This window comes from Equus przewalskii, chromosome 6 (genome assembly GCF_037783145.1).
Source record: "Equus przewalskii isolate Varuska chromosome 6, EquPr2, whole genome shotgun sequence".
In the NCBI taxonomy this organism is placed as follows: Eukaryota; Metazoa; Chordata; class Mammalia; order Perissodactyla; family Equidae; genus Equus; species Equus przewalskii.
This window is the reverse complement of record NC_091836.1, coordinates 22,212,294-22,234,399: the sequence shown is the minus strand read 5'-3', so window position 1 is coordinate 22,234,399 and position 22,106 is coordinate 22,212,294. Positions and strand designations below refer to the sequence as shown.

At 41.9% G+C, this 22,106-nt stretch overlaps 1 protein-coding gene across 14 annotated transcripts in view; it reads right to left on the bottom strand.

Annotated features, from left to right (window-relative positions):
* The window catches only part of TTC12 (tetratricopeptide repeat domain 12), a 50,042-nt gene extending 29,805 nt beyond the window's left edge, over window positions 1–20,237 (bottom strand). For 3 of the 14 annotated variants that reach the window (XM_070623116.1, XM_070623121.1, XM_070623127.1), the window contains exons 1-7: window positions 19,687–20,178; window positions 18,433–18,505; window positions 7,434–7,597; window positions 6,846–6,867; window positions 6,152–6,229; window positions 5,177–5,298; window positions 832–891 (exon numbers count right to left, since the gene is read on the bottom strand). In XM_070623116.1, coding sequence (XP_070479217.1) covers window positions 832–891; window positions 5,177–5,298; window positions 6,152–6,229; window positions 6,846–6,867; window positions 7,434–7,597; window positions 18,433–18,490 — 504 coding nt within the window. In that variant the 5' untranslated portion in view covers window positions 18,491–18,505; window positions 19,687–20,178. Of the gene's footprint in view, window positions 1–831; window positions 892–5,176; window positions 5,299–6,151; window positions 6,230–6,845; window positions 6,868–7,433; window positions 7,598–8,402; window positions 8,467–15,986; window positions 16,087–18,432; window positions 18,506–19,686 lie in introns of those variants that run through there. The other 11 variants (XM_070623119.1, XM_070623126.1, XM_070623117.1 and 8 more) reach the window with 10 other exon arrangements.
* Between the last annotated feature and the right edge of the window lie 1,869 nt (window positions 20,238–22,106).

The following is a 22,106-nucleotide window of genomic DNA, read 5'->3' as shown; positions in this document are numbered from 1 at the left end:
ACACACGTCTACAAAGAAATTTCACACTCTCTGCCTCTAGCCCCTCCAGGGGCTCATGTGCATCCTATTAGCAGCACTTCAGTGAGGAAGTCTGGGAAGCACTGGTTTTGGTTATTTATTTAGTTAAAACCCCCTGTGACAGAGGAACTTAGGGGAATGTGGATTAAGGGTTATTTAAATATTTAGTCATCTGAAATAATGTCCCTAGGAAGTGATCATGACATTTCTCTTTTAGAAACTCTTCTAATATGTCCACCAACCATCCTTACTTCTCCCCACCTTTAATTATCTATTTTGGCAGGTTTTGGAGGAAATAGCATGCACAGTATTACGCTATCTGCCTGAGGCCTGAGTAGTATCCAGGTTGAACAATAGGAATGCTTTCTTCTGATTATTCCTCTGCAAATAGGGGATATTATAACACATTTCTAAATTATTAGAGCTGGGGGGAAAAGTGCAAACTGATGAGGAGGAATGACAACATTGCAGAAACAAGCTCCCATGGTTGGCTCTAGAAAGAGAAGGAGGCATTGCCACGGTCACATAAAGCAAAGCCTCTGATAACACAATAGTAAAGGATGAGCCATTGCAATATAAACCTTGAAAAACCACTATTAACAGCACCTTCTCTGGAGGACTTACTATGAGCTAGGTACTTTACGTGCATTATCATAACCCTCACAGCAATTCTCTTCTATCCCACTTTGCAGATGAGAAATCACCCTTTCCCACCGTGATATACTGGCAGCAACCCTCTGCTCACTTCAGGACTGCATCATGTGGCCCAAGCAAGCCCAACTCCATGACGTGGAAAAGGAAATATCTTCTTACCTTCAGAGCCCAGTCACAATCCACTAGTGCCCTCTGGTAGTCCCCAAGTTTTATATAAGCCTGTAATGACACAAATAGCCAATGTTCACACACAGCTCTGCAGCAAGCTGTCTTTAGTCAACACAGAAAGAGCAGTCAAACAGTAGAATGGTAATGAGAAGTCACTGCTCCCTCCCTGTATCAGGCAGGGTCCCAGCAGGAAACAGATGGCACACTCAGGCTCAGATCATAACCAAGGAGAGTGTAATAAAGGGACAATTTAAAAGGTGAGGGTAGGAATGTTACAGCCCTCAGGGTGGGCAACAGTGGCCCGCTATCACCACTGCTAGAACGGAAGGGGCAGGGGAGGAGCGATGAACAGCACAGGAAAGGTCAGCTTTGAGAAAAGCGCTGCCTAACAGGAGCTGAGGCCTTTAGTAGAACCAAAGCTGGGAGAATAAACACCCAATCTCACTTTCCTCCTTCCTTCTGATCTCTCTGGCTGAACCCAAATGGAAGCTAGAAAGCTAGGAAGTCCAGGGGCCAGTCCACAGAGGTCAGTCCCCCAGGGCACAGAGCAGGGCAGAGAAGGATCTGGAGGGGCAGACAAAAATACCCAGCACGCTAAATACATCTACAAAGGAAAAGCTAGCTTCTAGAGTCTACCCCTCTGTGAATGTTCCAGAGGGAAACCAAATGATAAAGGGACTCAAAAAGATAATTACAAGTGTGGACAAGAATGGAGAAAAATTGAAATATTCATTCACAGTGGGTGGGAATGTAAAATGATGCAACCACTTTGGAAGACCATCTGGCAGTTCTTTCAAAGGTTAAACCTAGAGTTACCATATAATCCAGTAATGCCTCTCCTGGGTGTGTACCCAAGGGGATTGACTTACGTCCACACACAAAATTGTACACAAATGTTCATAGCAGCATTATTCATAATAGTCAGAAAGTAGAAACAACTCAAATGTCTATCAACTGATGAATGGATAAGCGCAGTATATCCACACAACAGTATATTATTCAGCAATAAAAAGGAAGGAAGTACTGATACATCTTACAACATGGATGAAACTTGAAAACGTTATGTTAAGTGAAATAAACCAGACACAAAAGGAAAAAATATCATATGATTTATATGAAATGCCAGAATAGGCAAAGGTATAGAGACAGAAAGTGGATTAGTGGTTGCCTAGAGCTGGGGGTGGGGAAGGACAGGAGGCCTGGGGGGGGGGGGTGACTGCTTAAAAAGTATGGGGTTTCTTCTTGGGATAATGAAAATATCCGAAAATTGGTTGTAGTCACGGTTGCAAAACTCTGTTGAACATACCAAAAATCTTTGAATTGTACACTTCAACTGGGTGAATTTTATGTCAATTATATCTCAATAAAGCTGTTACCAAAAACAGACAGAAAAAGTCTGCTTCTTTCCTCATGAGCACAGCAAGAAGGAAGAGATATAGGAAATGGGCTGACATTTAGCAGTCAGACCACCATCAAAAGCCCTCAGTGCCAAATGCCCCCTTTTGGGATCCCCTAGAATTGAAGAAAATCTTGAAAATCAAGAATTGACTCAGAATTCTGAGATCCATTGAAACTAAACTGAATTTAGCTCATTTACACTTTCAAAGAACTAGTGGCATATAAACAAATGAAAGGCTGTTCATCAGCAAGTACAATGGCTATTATACCCGTTATATTAATTACTGGACACAATAGGTGGTCAATACTTTCTTATCAAGTTGTATTAAGTAGACTTTAAGCACTCTTCTTTTGGAAAGTTCCCTAAAAAGCATCAGTGATCGTCCCACTGTAAGAAAGGAAAACCAGGCACCAGGAGGATAAGTGGCTTTCCCAGCGTCCCAATGGTCACCAATAATAGAGTCAATACTACATGTAGGTTTGTCTGTGATCAAAACTGTCCCAGGGCACTGTGACATTCTTAACAATAAATCTGACGAAATATTTACATGGTCAAGCCAATTATGGGGTCAGTGTTATAACTCCTGGGGAATCTAAGCATTCAACCAAAGCGAAGGGGGAGCAGGCGGTAGCCAGCTAATGAATTTCCGCCATGCAGCTCTTTGCATCGATAGAAAGGAAGCTGTTATGTAGTGCTTTCATTAACTTGGGTTCTGTACTAATTGAAGTTGACGACTCTTTGAGCTGTCTGTTCTATAAAGCACCATCCTTTCCTTCAGGGTTTGGGATTTCATTTGAAAGTCAGAGGATGTGAGAAAGAAACTAGCATCCTTCTAGAAAACCGTAGCCACGATTCCGTGACATTGTTATTCAGGAGACACACAGACTGAAAAAGTCTATATGGGTGGGTTTAACAATTTCTCTACACAGCCTTTCACTTTTTCTTTCTTCTTTTTTGTTTCCTAAGGCTTGCATTCAACACCCTCTAACTTCCCTGTTCTCTTTTGCTTTTCCACATTTTAAAAAGAACTACTTTCCCAAACGGCAATTAAACTCCTGATTTACCTAAATTACACCAGCAAGTTATTGATCATAACATTAGCTCCAGGAGAAAACAAAGCCATGAACGGGTAGATTTTCCTTCTAGCAAGCAACAACACTCAATTCACAGGGTCCTTATTAAGTGTTTTCTAACACTGCATGCAAACAGGGGAGGCATTTTAAAAATAGTCAATGGTTCAAATGATTCGTAACACCAGGCAATGCATTTTGCATTTATTTGTCTCTGAATAAGCTTTCTCTTTGGGAAAGCTGGGGGGAATTGCTTCCCCAAAGCTTTTCATTGCATTTACTTATTTTTATCCACATTCTTAACGTGATTCTCCAGAACTAATCAAAGTGCTGCTTAAACTTGAGTACAGTAAAAATGTATCTAATTTAAATGAATCAGGTTAGAGATTGTCTCAATTAGACATAAGTCTGAATTATATAACATTTTAAAAGCAATTCAATTTTACTGCTTTCAAATAACTTCAGAGCAACAAGCATCCGTAGGTAAATGTTTTGCAGACCAAATTTGGTGATAAATAAAAATTTGTTTTCATTCAAATGTTTCTTTTGAAGTGTCAACAGAAACTTAATTCCCTTAATTGGACTTATGTGCCTCCAGTGTTATATAACTCAACAAGGATTTATTGAACATCTGTTATAAATAAAGTATTAGGGGGAAAAGTATATGGCAGATTTTGCCCTCAAACAGTTTCTAATCTTGTTAGGGTGATAAAATGTACACTGTTAAATCAACCTCTGTCCATTTTATTTACCAATTCACGTCCTTACAACAATTTTTCTCCACAGTTGGGGTCAGGTAAGTGACACCTCAACTGCAGTCTGACTGATCCAAACTGCTGAACTAAGGAGGTTACACCGTGCTGGGATTTATTTATCATTAAATCACTGTCACTTCCCAGGCTTTTTGACTTCCTAATGTCCTGTGCCTTCCATTCAACACTCGTCCTCCACGTACCACAGTGGGACGTTCTTAATTGTAAGTTACAGAAACTGGAGCTGATGAGAGCTCTGCTGCACCTTCACCCTCTTGTGAATGACAGGGTACCCAGTTCATTTCACACAGGTCTGGCTGACACATCCTGACCATCAATCACGTCTGCCAATCTGCCAATTTTTCAGGCCTGAGCAACAGAGAGCTCCACCACACACAAACCCAAGTACTTTTCAAAGAAAAGGTCAGAGGTGACATTTTTGTTTCAAGTGAAGAACTATCAACCTTGTCCTTTCATTAAGTAGTAGATAATAAACATCTGGGTGATGGTTTTTACCTGGCGTTCCAGGAAACTAAGCTCGTCTGTGATACAAAACTGAGGTATTAGGGATTTCACAAACTCAAAATTTCTAGGCCCATGAGCTATCCAATCTACCAGTCATAGAATCTTAATCAAACAGAGATTGATACAAGAAGTAAGAAATTAACAGGAGAGTAACCCTGACGAGTTCAGACTACCATCCAAAAAGCAGGCTGGACAAATCCAGTGGTGGCAGAATCCCAAGGTCTCATGGGTCACTTCATTCCACTAGTTTTCTCCTTTATACACAGAGAAAAGTGCCCAGTTACCGTCAGTGATGTTCTGGAGCTGACTTACACTATGGAGAGAACTGACTGTGTGTAGCTCTTCTTGAGTCTCCCTTCAATGATTTCAAGTTGGTAGCTTGAAATTGGGCCATGGTGAGAGCACTTACACCATGGAATTGGCAAATGCTCCATACGGATCAGCTTCCCCCACACCCCGACCAGAGCCAGTTGTCAAACATTTACCAGCACACCACTGGTACCATGTAGTTTCATCTTATTCTGATTTCACAAGATTAGTGGCTACTGTTTCCTGAGAAAACCCCAAGGACACAGTCTTGGCTCACTGACCTGGGCTCGGTTGGTGTACAGCACCTTCATGTCCTTCAGCTTCTCCAGACCCTCACTGTAGAGCAGGATGGCCGTTTCATAATCACCTCTGACAAACGCTTCATTCCCCTTTTCTTTTAGGGCTATGAGAATAAAAGCCATACAGGTGAGCTCTCACCACACACTGGAACATTCTTTCAGACTTTATTCCCCTGATTTTCCAACTCTAAAGGTCATAGCTTCCATTGATCCAAAGGGAACGTGTCACTTGTTTCTCTCTGCAGATATTTCAGGATCGGCTATTTTTTCTCCAAATCCACCCAAGTCTTCTAAGTAGCTTCTCAGAAAAAGTAAATGTTTCTGCCTAAAGGCTCAGAGCCACTCCAAGCCACAAAGATTAAGTCTACACATTCAGCGTCTCATGGAGTGGGCCAAACAACTGACTTTCTAGCAAATAGGGAATCATTCAGATCTGCAGCACACGTACCACCGGGTAGTACAAACCAGGTGCTGAAAGCATCCTTTGTCCTATATGTCCCCCGCCACACACACAACCCTGTCCTTTTAGTTTACGTCTCCTCTCCCTTCTCACATTTTTGTTTTCCTGTTTCATTTTCTTTTTTCACTTCTTCAACTATGCCTCAGGCTAGCCAGGGGTACCTCACTCCCATCCCTGCCTACTTGTATTATTTAGTACTGCTCAATCTGATATGCTAAAGCTATCTACATGCTTGAGAAAGAGGTTTGACCATAGAGGCTGACCGAGGGCACGGCCGACTCCCTGTCTGTTGTAGCAGAAACAGAGAACAGCTCACCAATGGCTCCTACCTGGCTGGGTCCCACTGCCTCAGGCCCATCATGAACCCACCGTCGTTTTAAAAATCTCTCTTGGTAACAAACGGGAAGCTTGATATCCTCAAACATCAGCACATAGACTCCTGTGCACTTTCTAGTACAAATCAGCCCAGCTCTTGCAAAGTGAAGGCTGACAATTACCATCTGCTAAGACTTTGTTTTCCCTTCTTCTCTTGGCACGTTCCTTTGCATCCTTCTCCATCGATGCCAAGAAGGCCTCTGACAGCAGAGTAATTTCAAATATTAAAAAGAAAAATCCAAATACTATAATCAGTTCTTTAGCTCAAATTCAGAAGAAAGCTACCTTAGAGCTTTAGAGCCACACTTCTCATGCATACACATGAAGGTACGTGCACACACGGGCACACACACAGAGATTCTGAGGCAACTAAAATGACATTTTCTTAATTTGACATAAAATGGTAATCTGTGTGATGTATTATTATATACGATGGCTATGTCTGTGCTTCAAATATGAATTACGCCTTTTAAAAGAGGTTTTCTTTGAAGACAGACTTTTTTGTTCCATTTAGCATAATGAGCTTCTGAGCCGAGCAACAGAGAAACTATCTGGATCCCTTGAGCAGCTGAGAGTAAATTGGATGATACAGAATAACAGTTCAGTTTACAAAAGATTGGCCAGGAGAAAAGAGAGAAAAACCTCTGAGTGCCATCCCTTCTGACCACCAGGAACAGAACTGGGTGATGGGTAGGTTCTTGTTCATGGGGTGTTTCTAAGCCTAAAGACTATAATTGAAGCGTCTGGAAGCTACAATCAATAAACACTGATCCTAGATAAATTAATACACTTCGGAAAGCGAGTTATTGTCCTTACCTGAGTTTATTTCATCTGCACTCTGCAGGGCACAGGTCATCATAAAAACAAAGAAACAAATTTCAAAAACCGCTCTTGGATTTACACATATACAAACCAAGAATGCAGATCAATTACAATTGTGGAGGGGGGTCATTTCCTTTCACTATCAATTCTGAAGGGCTCAAAATGCAGGGGGCTTGCTTTATCAGGACATTTAATCATGGGCACAATTGTTACAGGGCTAAGTCTGCAGAAATAAAGGTGAGTAGGTCAAGGGATACCAACTGTGCTGTATGAGTGGAAAATATGAGTTAGTAGAATATATTATTTTAATAGCTTAAATGTGGCCACAAGCTCAGAAGGTGGAGAGGCCAGATTTTCATTAAAACAAACCCAAAGAGTTGTTTAAAGATGACCCAGAAGGACCAAAACAACCAAAAAATAGAATTTGTACTTCCTTGTGCAAAATAAATCTAGCGAATCTAAAATACAAAAGACTATTTCAGCCTCACCAGATATTTTGAGATTAAACTACTACTCCCTCTGCTTCAATGAGGACCTCCTCACTGTATCCACTTATACCACTCCAACACAGAAAAAGGACACCTTTGTAGGAGCTTTTGGAGAACTGATCATGGTCTTGTTCAAGGTGGTCCTGCATTCGTCCTCCTCTTGGTCTTCCCCTGTAAACAGCAGTCTCTTTTCTGTCTCAAGAACAGCTTTCTCTCGTACAGCTGGGTCATCAGAATTCATCTCCTGGATTAAATTGGCTAGAGGAGAAATTAGATGTGAATCATTCAAACAAGATCTTAAAAAGGAAGGACTGTTCACTGGGACTTTTATTTTTCCAGCTTTATTGAGATATAATTGACATATGACATTGTGTAAGTTTAAGGTGTACAATGTGATGATTTGATACATGTATATATCGCGAAATGATTCCCACAATGAGGTTAGTTAACACATCCATCTCCTCATATAATTACAATTTTGTGTGTATGTGAGAACATTTAAGATTTACTCTCTTAGCAAATTTCAAGTATGTAACACAGAATTGTTAACTATAGTCACCATGCTGTACGTTACATCCCCAGAACTTATTAACCTTATAATTGGAAGTTTGTATTCTTTGACTATCTCCCCATTTCTTAAAGAAGATTCTGAATAGAAAGCAAAAATTAGAGCAATTAGAACCAACGAGAAAAAAATTAAGAATAAGGTTTGCTTTGCCTGGAAAAGGCTGCAGAAAAATTTAACTATGGCCTTCAATGAACAGAGTTTTAAGCCATTTATTTAATTCCACAATTTATGCAGAGCTTATCATGAGTTAGATATTATGCTGAATGCTATAGACAACAACGATGAGCAAAAAGGATCCTTATATTTGAAGAACTTAGTTTTGTGCGAGAGACAAACAGGTCAATACAGGCAGCTCTGAGATCACAAAACTACAGCCCTTTAACTCTACCCTTACCTGTCTTCCCTTCCTGCCCAACCAGCTTCGATCATAAGGCCATCACTTGGCTGCCATCCCACCTACATGCTTAATTCCCTTGTCCTCACACCCCCACCTACCAGACAAAACTCCATCTCTAGATGAATCCAACTCGTCACTTCTCCAGGCCTCTGTTAGGGACGCTGAAAACTGACAGAGAAAGACAGACGGATGCCCAGGGGAAATGGTCCTAACTCAGCTGGACTGTCAATGATGCTCAGCAATCCTACTATGTTATCCTAGGCAAGTCATCCTAATCATCCTCCCAAAGACTTTTACAAAATTGTCTCCAATCTAAACCTGACCATCTCAAAAAGATGACCTTGCTTATTAATGTAGGGAGGAAAGAGATGCCATCAAAAAGGAACTCCTTCAACTATCCACCATCAAAACTAAAAATCTACATCCATCTTTACTTCCTACTACTATAAGAAAAAAATGTCTCTCTATGTGAAGTTAATCAATCACCCTATGCTCAGGACACCATCATCCCATTTTGCACAATCATAACCTTGCATTAACAATTAATTATCCCATTTTTGCAATACTTTCAACCTCTCCCATTCTACCAGTTTCTTCTCATTCTTATTTATACACTTTAAATCTCTCCAATGCCCTACCTCTCCTCACAACTAAACTTCTTAAAGGCATTTTCTGGTTCCTATTTCTTCATTTCCCACTGAGTCTTCAAGGAAATTCGCTTTCACATTTTTTAGTTGACAAATATTTCAAAACATACAGAAAATAATATCACAGACATTTTTGGTTTCCACACCATCTGTAAGGTAATATGTATCCTTCTCCAGTATGTTTAACGCTTAGTATTTGTATCATTTAGCTTTTGCTGCATTTGGAGCTTTTGCTCCAAAACTCAGTGGCTTAAAACAACTGCGATCTATTTAGTTCACAATTCTCTAGGTCAGCAATTCAGCCTGGGCTTACCTGGCCAGTTCTTCTGGTTTCAGCTGGGCTCATACACATGTCTATGGTCAGCTGTCAGTCAGATAAGTGGCTGTGACTTCTGAAGGTTGGCTGGCTTTTGGCTGGGTAACGGGAGAACTCGGGAAAGTGTGTCTCATCTTGCAGCACGAGAGCAAGCCCTGACGCACATGCGCTTTTCAGTCTCCGCTGGTGTCATCTTTGCAAACATCCCTTCAGCCAAAGCAAGTTACACGGCCAACCCAGATAGAACGGATGGATGGAGAAACAGACTCCACTCTTGATGAGAAGCAGGGAATTTGTGACTACTTTTGCAATCTACTGGAGCATTTGTGTATGTATATGTATTTAAACATCTTAAATAAATGGTTTTATAAAATGTATTCTTTTGCAACCTACTTTTTTCCTTAATATACTTTAGAGATTTGTCCTTGATAGATGTAGTTCCAACTGATTCATTTCAGTCACTGTATATCCATAGTTAATCCATCCTCTTATTGACAAACATTCAGGTATTTTTTCATTTTTTGCTAGAGCAAATAAGAGAATACGTGTGTACATATTTCCTTGTGCAAATTCTTCAGGATGTGGCTCCCCTAATTTTTGCTTCCTCAAGCAGTATTCAAGAGTTCCCATTCCTCCACCTCCTTGTCAACACTCGCTATTATCAACCTTTAAAATTGTTGCCACTATAATGGATGGGAATGGTATCTCATTAATGTTTTGATTTGCATTTTCCTGAATATGATTGGGATTGAGCATGCTTTTATTGGATTGTAGGCCATTTGGATTTCCTCTTCTGCAAACTGCCTGCTCCTATTCTTGGCCAATTTTCTATTGGATTCTTTGTCTTTTTCTTGTCATGATTTCTTTATGTATTCTGAACTGTTGCGTGTATTTGCAAACATCTTCTCCTTGGGTATGGTTTGTTTTTTCATCTGTTTTTATGGAATGTGTTATTGAAGATATTTTCTTTTTAATTTGTTAAATATACTAATCTTTTCCTTTATGATTTATCTTGTTTGTGTATTTTATGGTTAAAAATATATTCTCTTGTATTGTTTCCTAAAAGTTATAAAGTTTCACTTTTCTCACCACAGTATTTAACACACGTGGAATGGACTTTTGTGTAGTGCACAAGCACCATTTATTGAAGAGCACTTGACTTCCCCACTGATGTGACCTGTTGTCCCTGTTAAGTGTGTGAATCTGCTCCAGGCTCTGCATTCCATTCTGCTGGATTACTCGTCTTTTCCAGCACCAAAACTCCCATGCATGTTCCTATAGCTTTATAACAAACCTTGAACATCCGGTAGGGAGAGTTGTCTCATCTTCTTATGTTTCTTCAAAATTGTCTTGATTATAATTGGTTCTTTGCTTTTCTCTGTGAATTCTGGAATAAGCTTGTTGAATTCTAAGAAAAACACTTTTGGAATTTTGATCTGATTTATACTGAATGTATAAAATAATCTGAGAACTGACATCTTTACCAAATGAGGCTTCTCATCCATGATAAAATATATGACTCCATTTATTTAGATCTTTTACATTTTTTAATGAAATTTTTTTATTAACTAAACTCCATATTTTATTCTTATTTCATTACTTTCTCCCTAATGTCCTTTTTCTTTTCTGGAATCTCATCCAGGATATCAGATTACATTTAGTCTTGTCACATTGGGCTGTGACAATTTCTCAGTTTTTGATGACCTTGACAGTCTTAAGGAGTACTGGTCAGGTATTTTTTGTAGAATGTCCTTCAACTCAGGTTTATCGGATGTTTTTCTCACAGACTGGAGTTAACAGGATTTTGGAAAGAAGACCATAGCACATTATGTCAGGGGTACATGCTGTCAACATGATCTATCGTGATGTTAACCTTGATCACCTATCTAAGGTAGAGCTTGTCAGCTTTTCCCACCTCAAAGTTACCTTTCCCCCTCCCTTTGCAGACTGTACTCTTGGGAAGTAAGTCACTAAACGTATCTCACATTTAAGGGGTGAAGAGTTATGTTCTACCTCCCAGAGGGGGTAATATCTACATAAACTATTCAGATTTCTGTATGGGAGATTTGCCTTTTGTGTATATGTATGTATGTATTTAGTCATCATTAATATTGGTATGGACTCGTAGATATTTATTTTATACTTTGGATTATGATCCAATACTATGTTGTTTATTTTGTTGCTCAAATTCTTCCAGCATTGACCATTGGGAGCTCTTTCAACTAAATCTTATAATTTTCTCCATAAAGATTTTGTATATATTTTGTTGGATTTATTTTGGCCTGATAAATGAAGTCTAACTTGAAATTACCTCTTTTAACTGTTGCCAGTATATAGGAAGTATGTAAGAATACAGCTGAATTTTATATATTAATTTTGTATCCAACAATCTTCCTGAATTTCCTTTTTTACTTTAATAACTTATTTGTAAATTTTCTTGAATTTTTCTCTGTAGACTCTCACATTGTTCAGGGATAATGATAGTTTCATCCTCTCAAATTTTTCTAATTTTTATTCATTTTTCTTGTCTTATGTCCAGAACATCCAGTAAAACATTACATAAAGGCAATGATAGTGAGTATTTTTGTCTTGTTCCCGACTTGTAAAAGAATCCTTCTGTTTTACCACTAGTATGATGTCTTCAAAGGAGTTTCAGTCAGTATTCTGTAAGTTCCTTTCTATTCTCAGGTAGGTATGGATTTTTATCATAAGTGGGTTATGAATTCTATCAAATGTTTTATTTTTAATTTTTGTATCTGTTAAGATGATCATATGGCTTTTCTCTTTTTGCTTGAGGAAGATTGTTGCTGAGCTAACATCTGTTGCCAATCTTCCTCTATCTTTTTTTGTATGTGGGACACCACCACAGCAAGGCTTGATGAGCAGTGTGTAGGTCCATGCCTGGGATCCAAACCCATGAATCCTGGACCACCAAAGCAGAGAGTGCGAACTTAACCACTGTGCCACTGAGCCAGCTCCTGGCTTTGCTCTTTTAAAATGTTAAAATAAAATATCATATTAGTAAATTTTCTAGTGTTAAGCCATTCTTCAGACAAATCAACTTGATCATAATAAATTATGTTTTATTTCATCATTGGATTTGGTTTTCTAACGTTGTATTTAAGACTCTTTAACTATATTCATAAATAATATTGCTGTGTACTTTCTTCTAGTATACACATTTTTCCTTTTGCTGTCAAAGGTGTCTAGCTTCATATAATGATTGGAGAGTATTCTCTGTTTTCTATTCTTTGGAAAAATTAGTGTAAGATCAGAATTATCTGTTTTTTGACTATTTGGAGGGACTTGGCTGTAAAACTATATGGCTCTAGTGCTTTTTTGTTTTTTAAAACAATTTCAAACACAAAAAAGTTGAAAGTACAGTACAAGCGCCTTTTTTTCCCCTCTGAATCATTTGAGGGTAAGTTGCTAACACCCCCAAATACTTTAGTGGGCATTTCCTCCAAATAAGGACATTCTTGTTTTCCTCTATAACTACAACACTACCATCTAAACCAGCAAGTTCATACTGATACATTACTCATCCTCAGTTCCCATTCAAATTTCATCTCTTGTCCTAAAAACTCCTTTACAATAAACAGATCCATTCAGAATCATGAGACTGCTATTAGTTGCCCTGTCCCTTTAGTCTCCTGTAGGCTGGAACAGTCCCTCAGTCTTTCCTTAATGTCCTTGGTCTTGACACTTTAATATGGGCCAGCTATTTTGTACAAAGTCCCCAGTGTGGGGTTGTCAGATCTTTCCTCGAGATTAGACTGAGGATTTGCATCTTTGGCAGGAATATCACAGAAGTGATGCTGAGCCCTTCTCATTGTTCTACTCTCTCTATTGGTGGCTCACGATTTCTATTGTCTCATTATTAATAATGTTCACCTTGATCACTAAATTAATGTGATATTGGCCAGGCTTCTCTACTGTAAAGTTACCATTTTTTCCTTTGTAACCAACATATATTCTGTGGGGAGATACTTTGAGACTAAGTAAAAATCCCATTCCTCATCAAACTTTTACATACTTCTTAATTTATATCAGTATGGACTTACGGTTTTCCAGAGATTTGTCTATTTAATTACTCATTTCTTAGAACCAGCTTTTAGCTTTGTCCATCTTTTCATTTTATTTTTTTCCATTTCATTAATTTGTTGCCTTTATTATTTCCTTTCTTTAGGTTTATTCTCTTTGTTCTTTTTCAAACTTTCTGAGGTGGATAATTTCCTCATTAATTATGTGTGTCTTTATTTCTACACAATCATTTATGGTATACATTTCAATTATTATCACATCCCATAAGTTCAGATACCATTCAATTCTAGACATTTGATATTTGATAAACCAAAGTATGTTTTATCTTTGACTCATGTGTGACTTAGTTATTTAAATTTTACGTTTGACCCACATCTAATACAGAGGTGGAGGAGAGGAAAAGGTTGCTTATCTTTTTCTAATTGATTTCTAACTCCGTTGATTCATGGTCAGAGAATATGGTCCATATGATACAGATTCTTCAGTATATGTTGCTTTGTGGCCAAGTTCACACTTTTTGTGAACGCTCCATGGTTTTTGAAAAGGGAAATCGATGGATAGAGGGCTATTTATCCAATAACAAAGCTTATTACTTGTGTTGCTTAAATCTTCTAAAATTCTATTGTTCTTTGGCTGCTCAGTATTTTAATCTCCCATTATTCTGTGGATTTGTCCTTTCTTCCTTATAATTTTGCCAAGTTTTGCTCTTAGATTTTCTTTTTAATTTATTTGTGCTGTATAGATTTTAAAGCTATTTATCAGAAGGTTGCAAATTTAGAATTTTTGTATCTTCCTGGTGAATTTTTCCTTTTAAATTATAGCCTCTGCTTTAAAGTCTATTGTGTCTGATGCTAATATTTAACATCTCCTTTCTTTGGACAGTATTTGCCTTGTGAATACTTTTCCATTTGTAAAGTTTTGACTTTCCTGAGTCCTTAAGTTTAGGAGTGTCTGTTTTATATAGCACAATAACTGGATTTTTAAAAAGCTATCTGATAATCTGTTTTAACTGGAGACTAGTTTATTTTATTATGGTTACTGATATAGTATTTGCACTAATCTCTACCATGTTTCATGCCTTTCACTCCTGTGTTTCTCTCCTTCCTTTCCTGTCTTCATTGGATTCATGGAGCTTCTTTATTCCCTTTTTACTTTCTACAGGTTTAGATCTTACACTTTATTTCTATTCTTATAATGGTAACCTCTATCATTTTAGCAAACATACTTAACAAAATTGAAAGTTTGACGTCTATGATGTTTTACCCAGCCTTTCTAGATGTTTGCAGGGGGAGAGTTTTTAGATTCTATCATCAGTAATATTGCTGGAAGTGGTAGGCCCCACTTACTCTTCAACTCACTAAAATTTGGTTTCTCTTGCTCCAGTACAGCTCCCACCAAAGTTACAAATGATCGCCATGTCGCTACACTTAGTGAAGCTTGGTTGGATCCAGCTCTCCGAAACAACCAACAATGCTGACCACTTCCTTCTCTATGAAATAATCTTTTCCCTCTGCTTCTAGAACACAAAATTCTCCCCATTTTTCTCTTGCCCATTGCTTTTTGGTCTCCTTTGCTTGCTCCTGCTCTCCCTTTCCTACCTACGTACCTCTTAAATTTTGTGATCCTCAGGGCTCTGCCTGAGCCATCCTCTCTTTTCTATACCCCTTTTCCAGGCATTCCTGTTCTCTCTCATGGCTCCAAACACCATCTATACGCCAGCTCCTCCTAAACTGACATCCCCAGCTATAGTCTCTCTCCTAGGCTCAGATTCACAAAGCCAACTTCCTTCTGGACATCTTCACTGGGATGTCTTACTCACCAAACCTGACCTGCTCATCTTCTTCCCCCAAAAACTGTTCTTCCTTCAAATGCCCCTTCTCTCAGCAGACGGCCCAACCTGTCCTTTGACCCAAAACCTTCAGGACTCATTCTTGAGTCTTTGCTCTCCCTCTGCCTTCACAGCCATCAAATGCTAAGTCTTGCCAAGGAAAACTGCTAAATATATCTCGAGTCTGTCTACTTGTGTCCATTCCTACTGCTACAACTCTAAACCCAGCCAGCCTCTCTCCCTGGAGCACTGTGAGCCCCTCCTAACTGGCCTCTCCTCCCCTCCAGTCTACATCCACCCCATGGACAGACTTTCTAAGGTATAGACCTCATCATGTCCCTGCTCTGAGTAAACCCTCCACACGATTCCCATTGCTCTCTGGGTAAACACAAATTCCTAATCATACCTTCCAAAGTCTCCCAGTTCTGGCCTTTCTGGACTCAGATGGGACCCTTCGCTCATTGATCTCTTCTCTCCAACCATATGGAACTTTTTATTCTTTCAGTTCTCAAAAGCACCACACTCTCTCTTAACTCCCAGCTTTCCTACCTCCCTCTTCCCACTTAGAAAACTCCCCTGCCCCTTCCCCGAGGGCCAGCTCCTATTCCAGCTTCAGACTTCTGTTTAAATCTCATTCTTCAGGGAAGCCTTAGTTGACTCCTGTTATGGACTGAATTATGCTCCCTCCCCGAGTTATACACTGAAGCCCTAACCCCCAATGTGACTGTATTTGAAGAAGGGGCCCTCGAAGGGGTAATTAAGGTTCAATGAGGTCATTAGAGTAGGGCACTAAACCAACCGCACTTGTGTCCTTATAAGAAGAGGAAGAGACACCAGGACTACTCACACACAAAGAAGACTACGTGAGGACACAGTGAGAAGGCTGTCTGCAAGCCAAGGAGAGAGGGCTGGAGACATCTTGATCTTGGGACGTCTGGCCTCCAGAACTATGAGAAAATAAATTTCTGTTGCCTAAGCCACCCAGTGTGTGGTACTTCGTTGCAGCATCCCAAAGAGACTAATACAACTTCCTAACCTGAGTTAGAGCCTCTGGCATTTTGCAAGTCTCTCTTTGTATCATACATCACACTGGAAATTGCTGGTTTAGTATCTGTTTTGCCCACTGGACTGTAGATATCATGAAGGAAGGTAACTCTTGTTTATTGTTACTGTACTCTCCAGTGCCTAGCAATACTCAAAACGTAACAAGAGCTCAAAAAATGAATGTATAGACTCTATACGCATGTGGCTATAGAAATTTAAATTAATTATAAATGAAATAAAATTAGAAATTCAGTTCCTCAGTGGTACTAGCTACGTTTCAAATGCTCCATAGCCACATGTGGCTATTGCATACCAAAGTGGACACTATAGATTATAGAACATCTCCATCATCACAGAACATTCTGTTGGACAGCACTGGTATAAATGACACCTGAATGAACTCTGAGTATGAATGAAAGTTAGCCAGGTAAAGAAAGATGGGGAGGCGGAGGGAATGACAAGGGCAACACGCAGAGATGAACCACCGGGGTATGTGTGGGCAACTGGAAGCAGTGTGTTGCTGCTCAAGTGTGAGTTAGGGAGAGGCGAGAGGTAAGGACAAGGTCACGGGAGGACTTAAGTCCTGATGAGAGCTTGAAATTTATTGTGACTGCGGAGAGAATCCAAGCAGAGAAGTGTCTGGGTCAGATTTGCATTTTAGATACATTACTCTGTGGGGAGTGTAAGCCTGGAGGCAGGAAAAACAATCAGGGGGTTGTTGAAAAAGTCTGGGTAAGAGAACCAGAACAAAGGCAGGGTTGGAGAGGACAGAGCCGGAGAAATAAGCCAAAGTGGATGGCTGATTGAATGTAGGGCTGAGAGATGGGAAGAGTCCCATGTGACCTGTAAATTTCTGGATGGTGGTGCTACCAACTGAGACTAGACTGAAGAGGAAGGTAGGAGAAGTGGGTTTTATTTGAGAGGAGGAGGACAGAGGGGGAAAAGATGATCAACGCCATTTTGGACACATGAAGTTTGCAGTGTTTGTGGGATACAGTGGATGTGATGTTGGCATAGAGGCTGAGGCTCAGAAAAGAAGGCTGGGTGGCAACTGAGCTGTGGGGATCATCAGCAAATAGTTGTGAAAATCATGTGCTTGGACAATATCACCTGAAGGGAAAAGCAAGCAGTGGACCAAGTCCAGAACTCCAGGGAATAGCATTTAGGGATGAGCAGAGGAGAGGCCCATGATGAGCACAAAGAACACATTATGGATATATCATTTATGAAGTTACCCAAACGATTTTTCTTTTTGAGGAAGATTAGCCCTGAGCTAACATCTGCTGCCAATCCTCCTCTTTTTGCTGAGGAAGACTGGCCCTGAGCTAACATCCATGCCCATCTTCCTCCACTTTATATGTGGGACGCCTGCCACAGCATGGCTTGACAAGCAGTACATAGGTCTGCACCTGGGATCCGAACCGGCAAACCCCGGGCCGCCGAAGCAGTACGTGCAAACTTAACCGCTGCACCACCGGGCCTGCCCCTACCTAAACTATTTTAAAACTGTTCTATTCTTTGGACCCCTCAGTCTTCTGGAAGCAGCAGTTTCAACATATTTCTAACTGGTATGTAAGGTTTGTTTGATGTTTGGTTGGCTTGTTTCCATCCCCGAACAAGGTCCCTGAAGTGTGATCAGGAACTGACTGCTCTGGAATCTCCTGAATGTGATCTGTGGGATCAGAGAATGTCCTCTGAGAGCCCACCTGTCTGAGCTGGGGAAGGAGTCTTCTTGCCCAGAGGATGAGAGACACGGGTATGACAACCAGGAGCCACCCATAGAATCTATGGAGCCGGAGGGAAAGTCGTTTGGTTTTGCAGCTCAAAACCAGAAATGGTTCTGCCCTAAAACAAGAGGGATCCCAGACTGATCAGGGGCTCCTGAGTGATCCCCTTGAAGCGAACAGCTAGGCTGACTGGCGATGGGGAAATTGCAGCTCCTTTTGACCTGATTCTACACGGAAGGGGACAAAATATGGAAGAGAGCTGTCAGCCTGAATTCCAATCAGAATGTTAGCAGTTCTCTGATAGCCATTAACAGCCAGACAATACTACCCCCAGGCTCTAATATTACTTGACTCTCAATACCCTTTCTGTTTAATTTCGATTACATTTTTTCTTGAGTCATAAATCTGTCAGGCAACCCAGGAGTTAACTTGGAATAATGCTTTCTCTTTAGTCACTCCACCTCTCTAAAAATTTAAATTTAATTTAAGAATTTAATTTGTTTATGATTTACTGGTACTTACTGATTTCATCCACATTTTTAAGAAATTTCTGCAAGTCTTTCTCTTGATTGTCAGCCATTGTGAAACAGAACCCCTGAGGGAGGCAGCATAAATGATGAAAATTAATAATAATAAAGCACTAAACAGAATTTGTCAGGCTGATTACCCTTCTAAAACTAAGAGCCAAGTGATTATTTTTAAGATGGATTTGTGTTTACAAATGTCATGAAAAGCAGCAGGGTGATCTATCTCACTCCAAGTGCTGGTGAGGCCAAGGGACACTCATTATTTGTGGTGATACTTCCGGAAAGCTGCCAGCCCTCCCTCCACTGGGGAAGCTGCTCTGCAAAATGTTCCTCCGAAGCCGACATCAACCGTTGTGATTCAGGGACCCAGCGTGAAGGAGCCCAGGAGGAGAGCAGCCGACAGGCCACCAGGGATGGAAGAGGATGCTAGCGCCTGACTTTGATCATGACAGGCTGTCCCAGACAGAAGCTGGGAGCTGGCTGTGCAACAGATAACAAGAAACGGGACAATTTACATCTAAATGTCCATACTTGTTTAAAATATAAGCTTCTGGCTTGTTTCTGAGGACTGGAGAGAAGCTACAAATTGCCGGAAGGGATGAGAACTTGACGGCAGCTGCATCTGCGTCTCTTCTCCTCTCCAGGTCCTTTAGATTTACTACCTCTCAGCTGTTTTTAAGTGAAAAGCCCTCAGGGTGTACCCAGTGGTTCCCAAAAGTTCATCCACAGACCATAAAAATCATCCGGAAACTTGTAAAATATACAGGGTCCTCAGTCTTAGTGCCAGAGCTTCTCAGTCGGTAAGCCTGAGATAGTAGCCAGAAACGCAGTTTTAAATACCCTCCAGCTGATTCTGATTTACAGCTAGGTTTAGTAGCACTGTAGTCGTGAAATGCACCTATCACTGGGAATTTGACATCTGCCGCGAACAAGCTGTGAGTTATTTGATCTCTCTGGGGTGCCACCAATTACAAGCTGTGTGACCCCGGCTGAAGTCACAACCTCTCTGAGCCTCAGAGTCCTCATTCATTCTATGGAAAAGTAGTAGAAACCAGGAGGGCTATTCTGGGGATTAATTTAAAGGGCCAGGCACCACGCAATGAGTAGTAAATGCGAGGCACCCTTATCTATAAAACGGGGTGGGGTTATGTGGCTTAAATAAAAGACCACTAGGGTTCTTCCCAGCTCTAGCATTCTACACTCCCCGCAACGGAGGCCTAGTGAAGTGAGTTAACTCGCCCAAACTTACACGGGCAGAGGGCAGGCGCAGAACTTCCAGGGCAGGCGCCAACCCCTCTGCTCCCAGAACAGGGGTCTAAGGGCGCGCACTGCCTGGGCAGGGAGCCCACGACAGGACAAGAGGCCAAGGCCGAGGGACGCCCAAGGCGTCCGGCGCTCCGAGGCTCACTGAACAGCAGCCTGCAGCCGGCCAGGACCAGAGCGGGAGCCCGCCGACACGCTCGCCACGACGCCCCTCCCCGCCCGGCGCAGAGGGGCGGGGCCGATGGCACCGTTGCCCGGCAACCACTCCTCAGCGTCCACCGGCCCCCTTGCCCGCCAGGGAGGGACCAGCCCGCAGCCCGCAGCCGATACCGTCCTGTCTGCTGGGGCCCAGCCCAGCGTCCTCTGCTGAGCTCTGACGGCCAGATCAGGACCAGGTCCCAGGGCAGACCCCGGACCACCCCGCTGCACTGACCTGACGCGCCCAGGGTTGCACCGGAAATGGCGGCTGTGGGCGGGCGGGGACTGACCTGGGCTGGGGTGGGCAGTGTTCAGGGCCTAGGGGCGGGGCCAAGGGCCAGGGGTGGGCGTGGCCCACGCTCAGACGCACAACCCTCGCACTCTAGATTCGGAGCGGGCAGCCGAGTTCAAGGCCCAGCTGGGGTCCAGGATACCCGGTGGGGGCCCGGGAACGAGGAGGAAGCGAAAGAAGCTCAGACTGATCCGCCCTGGTCCCTAAATCAGCGCCAGGTTTTCGCCTCCTTTTCGTCTAAGGAGTGCCGTCTCACTCCCATAATATCCATAGAATCCATGGCCCAAAAGGATGAAAATCTCAAATGTACTTGAGAGAGCCAGGCTTGGGTGTGAGTCGGTTTTGCTTCTTGGGAAATGTGAGGCTTTCGGAGAGCTGTGCAACCTCTGTGATCTTCCGTTTCCTCATCTTTAAAATGGAGAAATGGCACTTTCTCCTAAGTTTTATGGTTGAAGCACCAGGCACCTAGTCAGTAGGAATAAGTGGTAGTTACTATCCAGAAAATCATAGAATTTAGAGCAGAATGAGACAATGGTCACACTTTGAATACTCACACACACCCTTAAAGAGGTTGCAGTCTATTTTTTTTTTAATGAAAGTTCAGTATTATATGCCGGATTAAAAGGGAGAAAAGCAGTTTTGGGAGAAAGTCCCATCTTGAGTTTAAGCTGATGTTCAGAAACACCTGGGACTTCTTGGCAAGTTTGTGGGTTTTTTACAGAAACCTGTTTGGTAGGGCCTGAGGGGCCCCTTGGGGATGGATCTTACTAAGAGGGGAGTGGGGCCGGGCATAGCCAGCTAGATCAACATTGATTCTGAGTACAGACTGTGGCTGTGTCCTGTGGCCTAGGCCCGGTCAGATGCATGTCTGAGCCCCGTGGAGAAGAGGGGCCTGTTTGACTGACTCCCCACAGGTGCTGGTGCTCGTGCAGTCCCGCGTGGGTCCTCCCCCAGGGGACTCCAGCACAAGGTGGCCAGGGCATTCTCCTGGCAGCAGACCAGGTGCAGCTTCGGCAGAGTGAGTCTTTTAGCACATCAGCTGCAGCAGGAGGCCATGCGGCCTGGGGGACCCAGCAGTGCAGTCGCAGCAGCTGTCCTGAGGGACTGAGATGCCTCATGAGAAGAAGCAGAGAGTGGTGGTGTCTGGCAGAGCAGCATTGTTAGTGCCTTCTGCACCCTGGAATTCTCAGGAAGACACGGGGTACTTTACGGTGACCTTATAGCCGGTGGGAATTGATGGAGACAAGAACCAGTGACAGGTTATTACTGTTAGTATCACCTCATTTTCCTTTCAGGCATAGAGAGGCCTTGAGCACACACAGGCATAGTCTCCAACCTCAGGGTCTTTCTTGTCACTTTGGGGCTGACAGTCTTAGTTCCAGATCACTTACTTCCTATTCCGCTACTCTTTTTACCAAACTCCTGCACCTGGACTCCAGAGAGGCCTGCCCACAACTGACTACACCACACAACCATTCATTCATCAAACGTGGATGGTCTGCCGTGCACCAGGTGCTGTAGGAATTCCCCGGGGTGCATGACACATATTCATCATACGCTGAGTGGCTAAGAGCTGGGGCTGGGGAACCGTTCTGTCTGGGTTCACACAGCGGTCATTAAAATATTGCTAAGCACCTCCCAAGCTTCTTTTACTGAGCTAGGTGCTGGAGGCCTTTTTTTCTTCTTTACTTTCTTCTCCTATTCCTAGCTGTGGACCTTGACAGATTATTTAATCTTCCTGTGCCTTGGTTTCCTCATCTGAAAAAATGAAGACGGAATAGGGTTGATCTCATAGGGTTGCTGTGAGAGGTAGACGAGTTAATATAGGTCAGGTGCCTAGAAAACGCCTGGAGCGTGATCAAGACTCGGTAAATGTTATTAACTATTACTCCCGCTACTGTGATTAATACGCATTA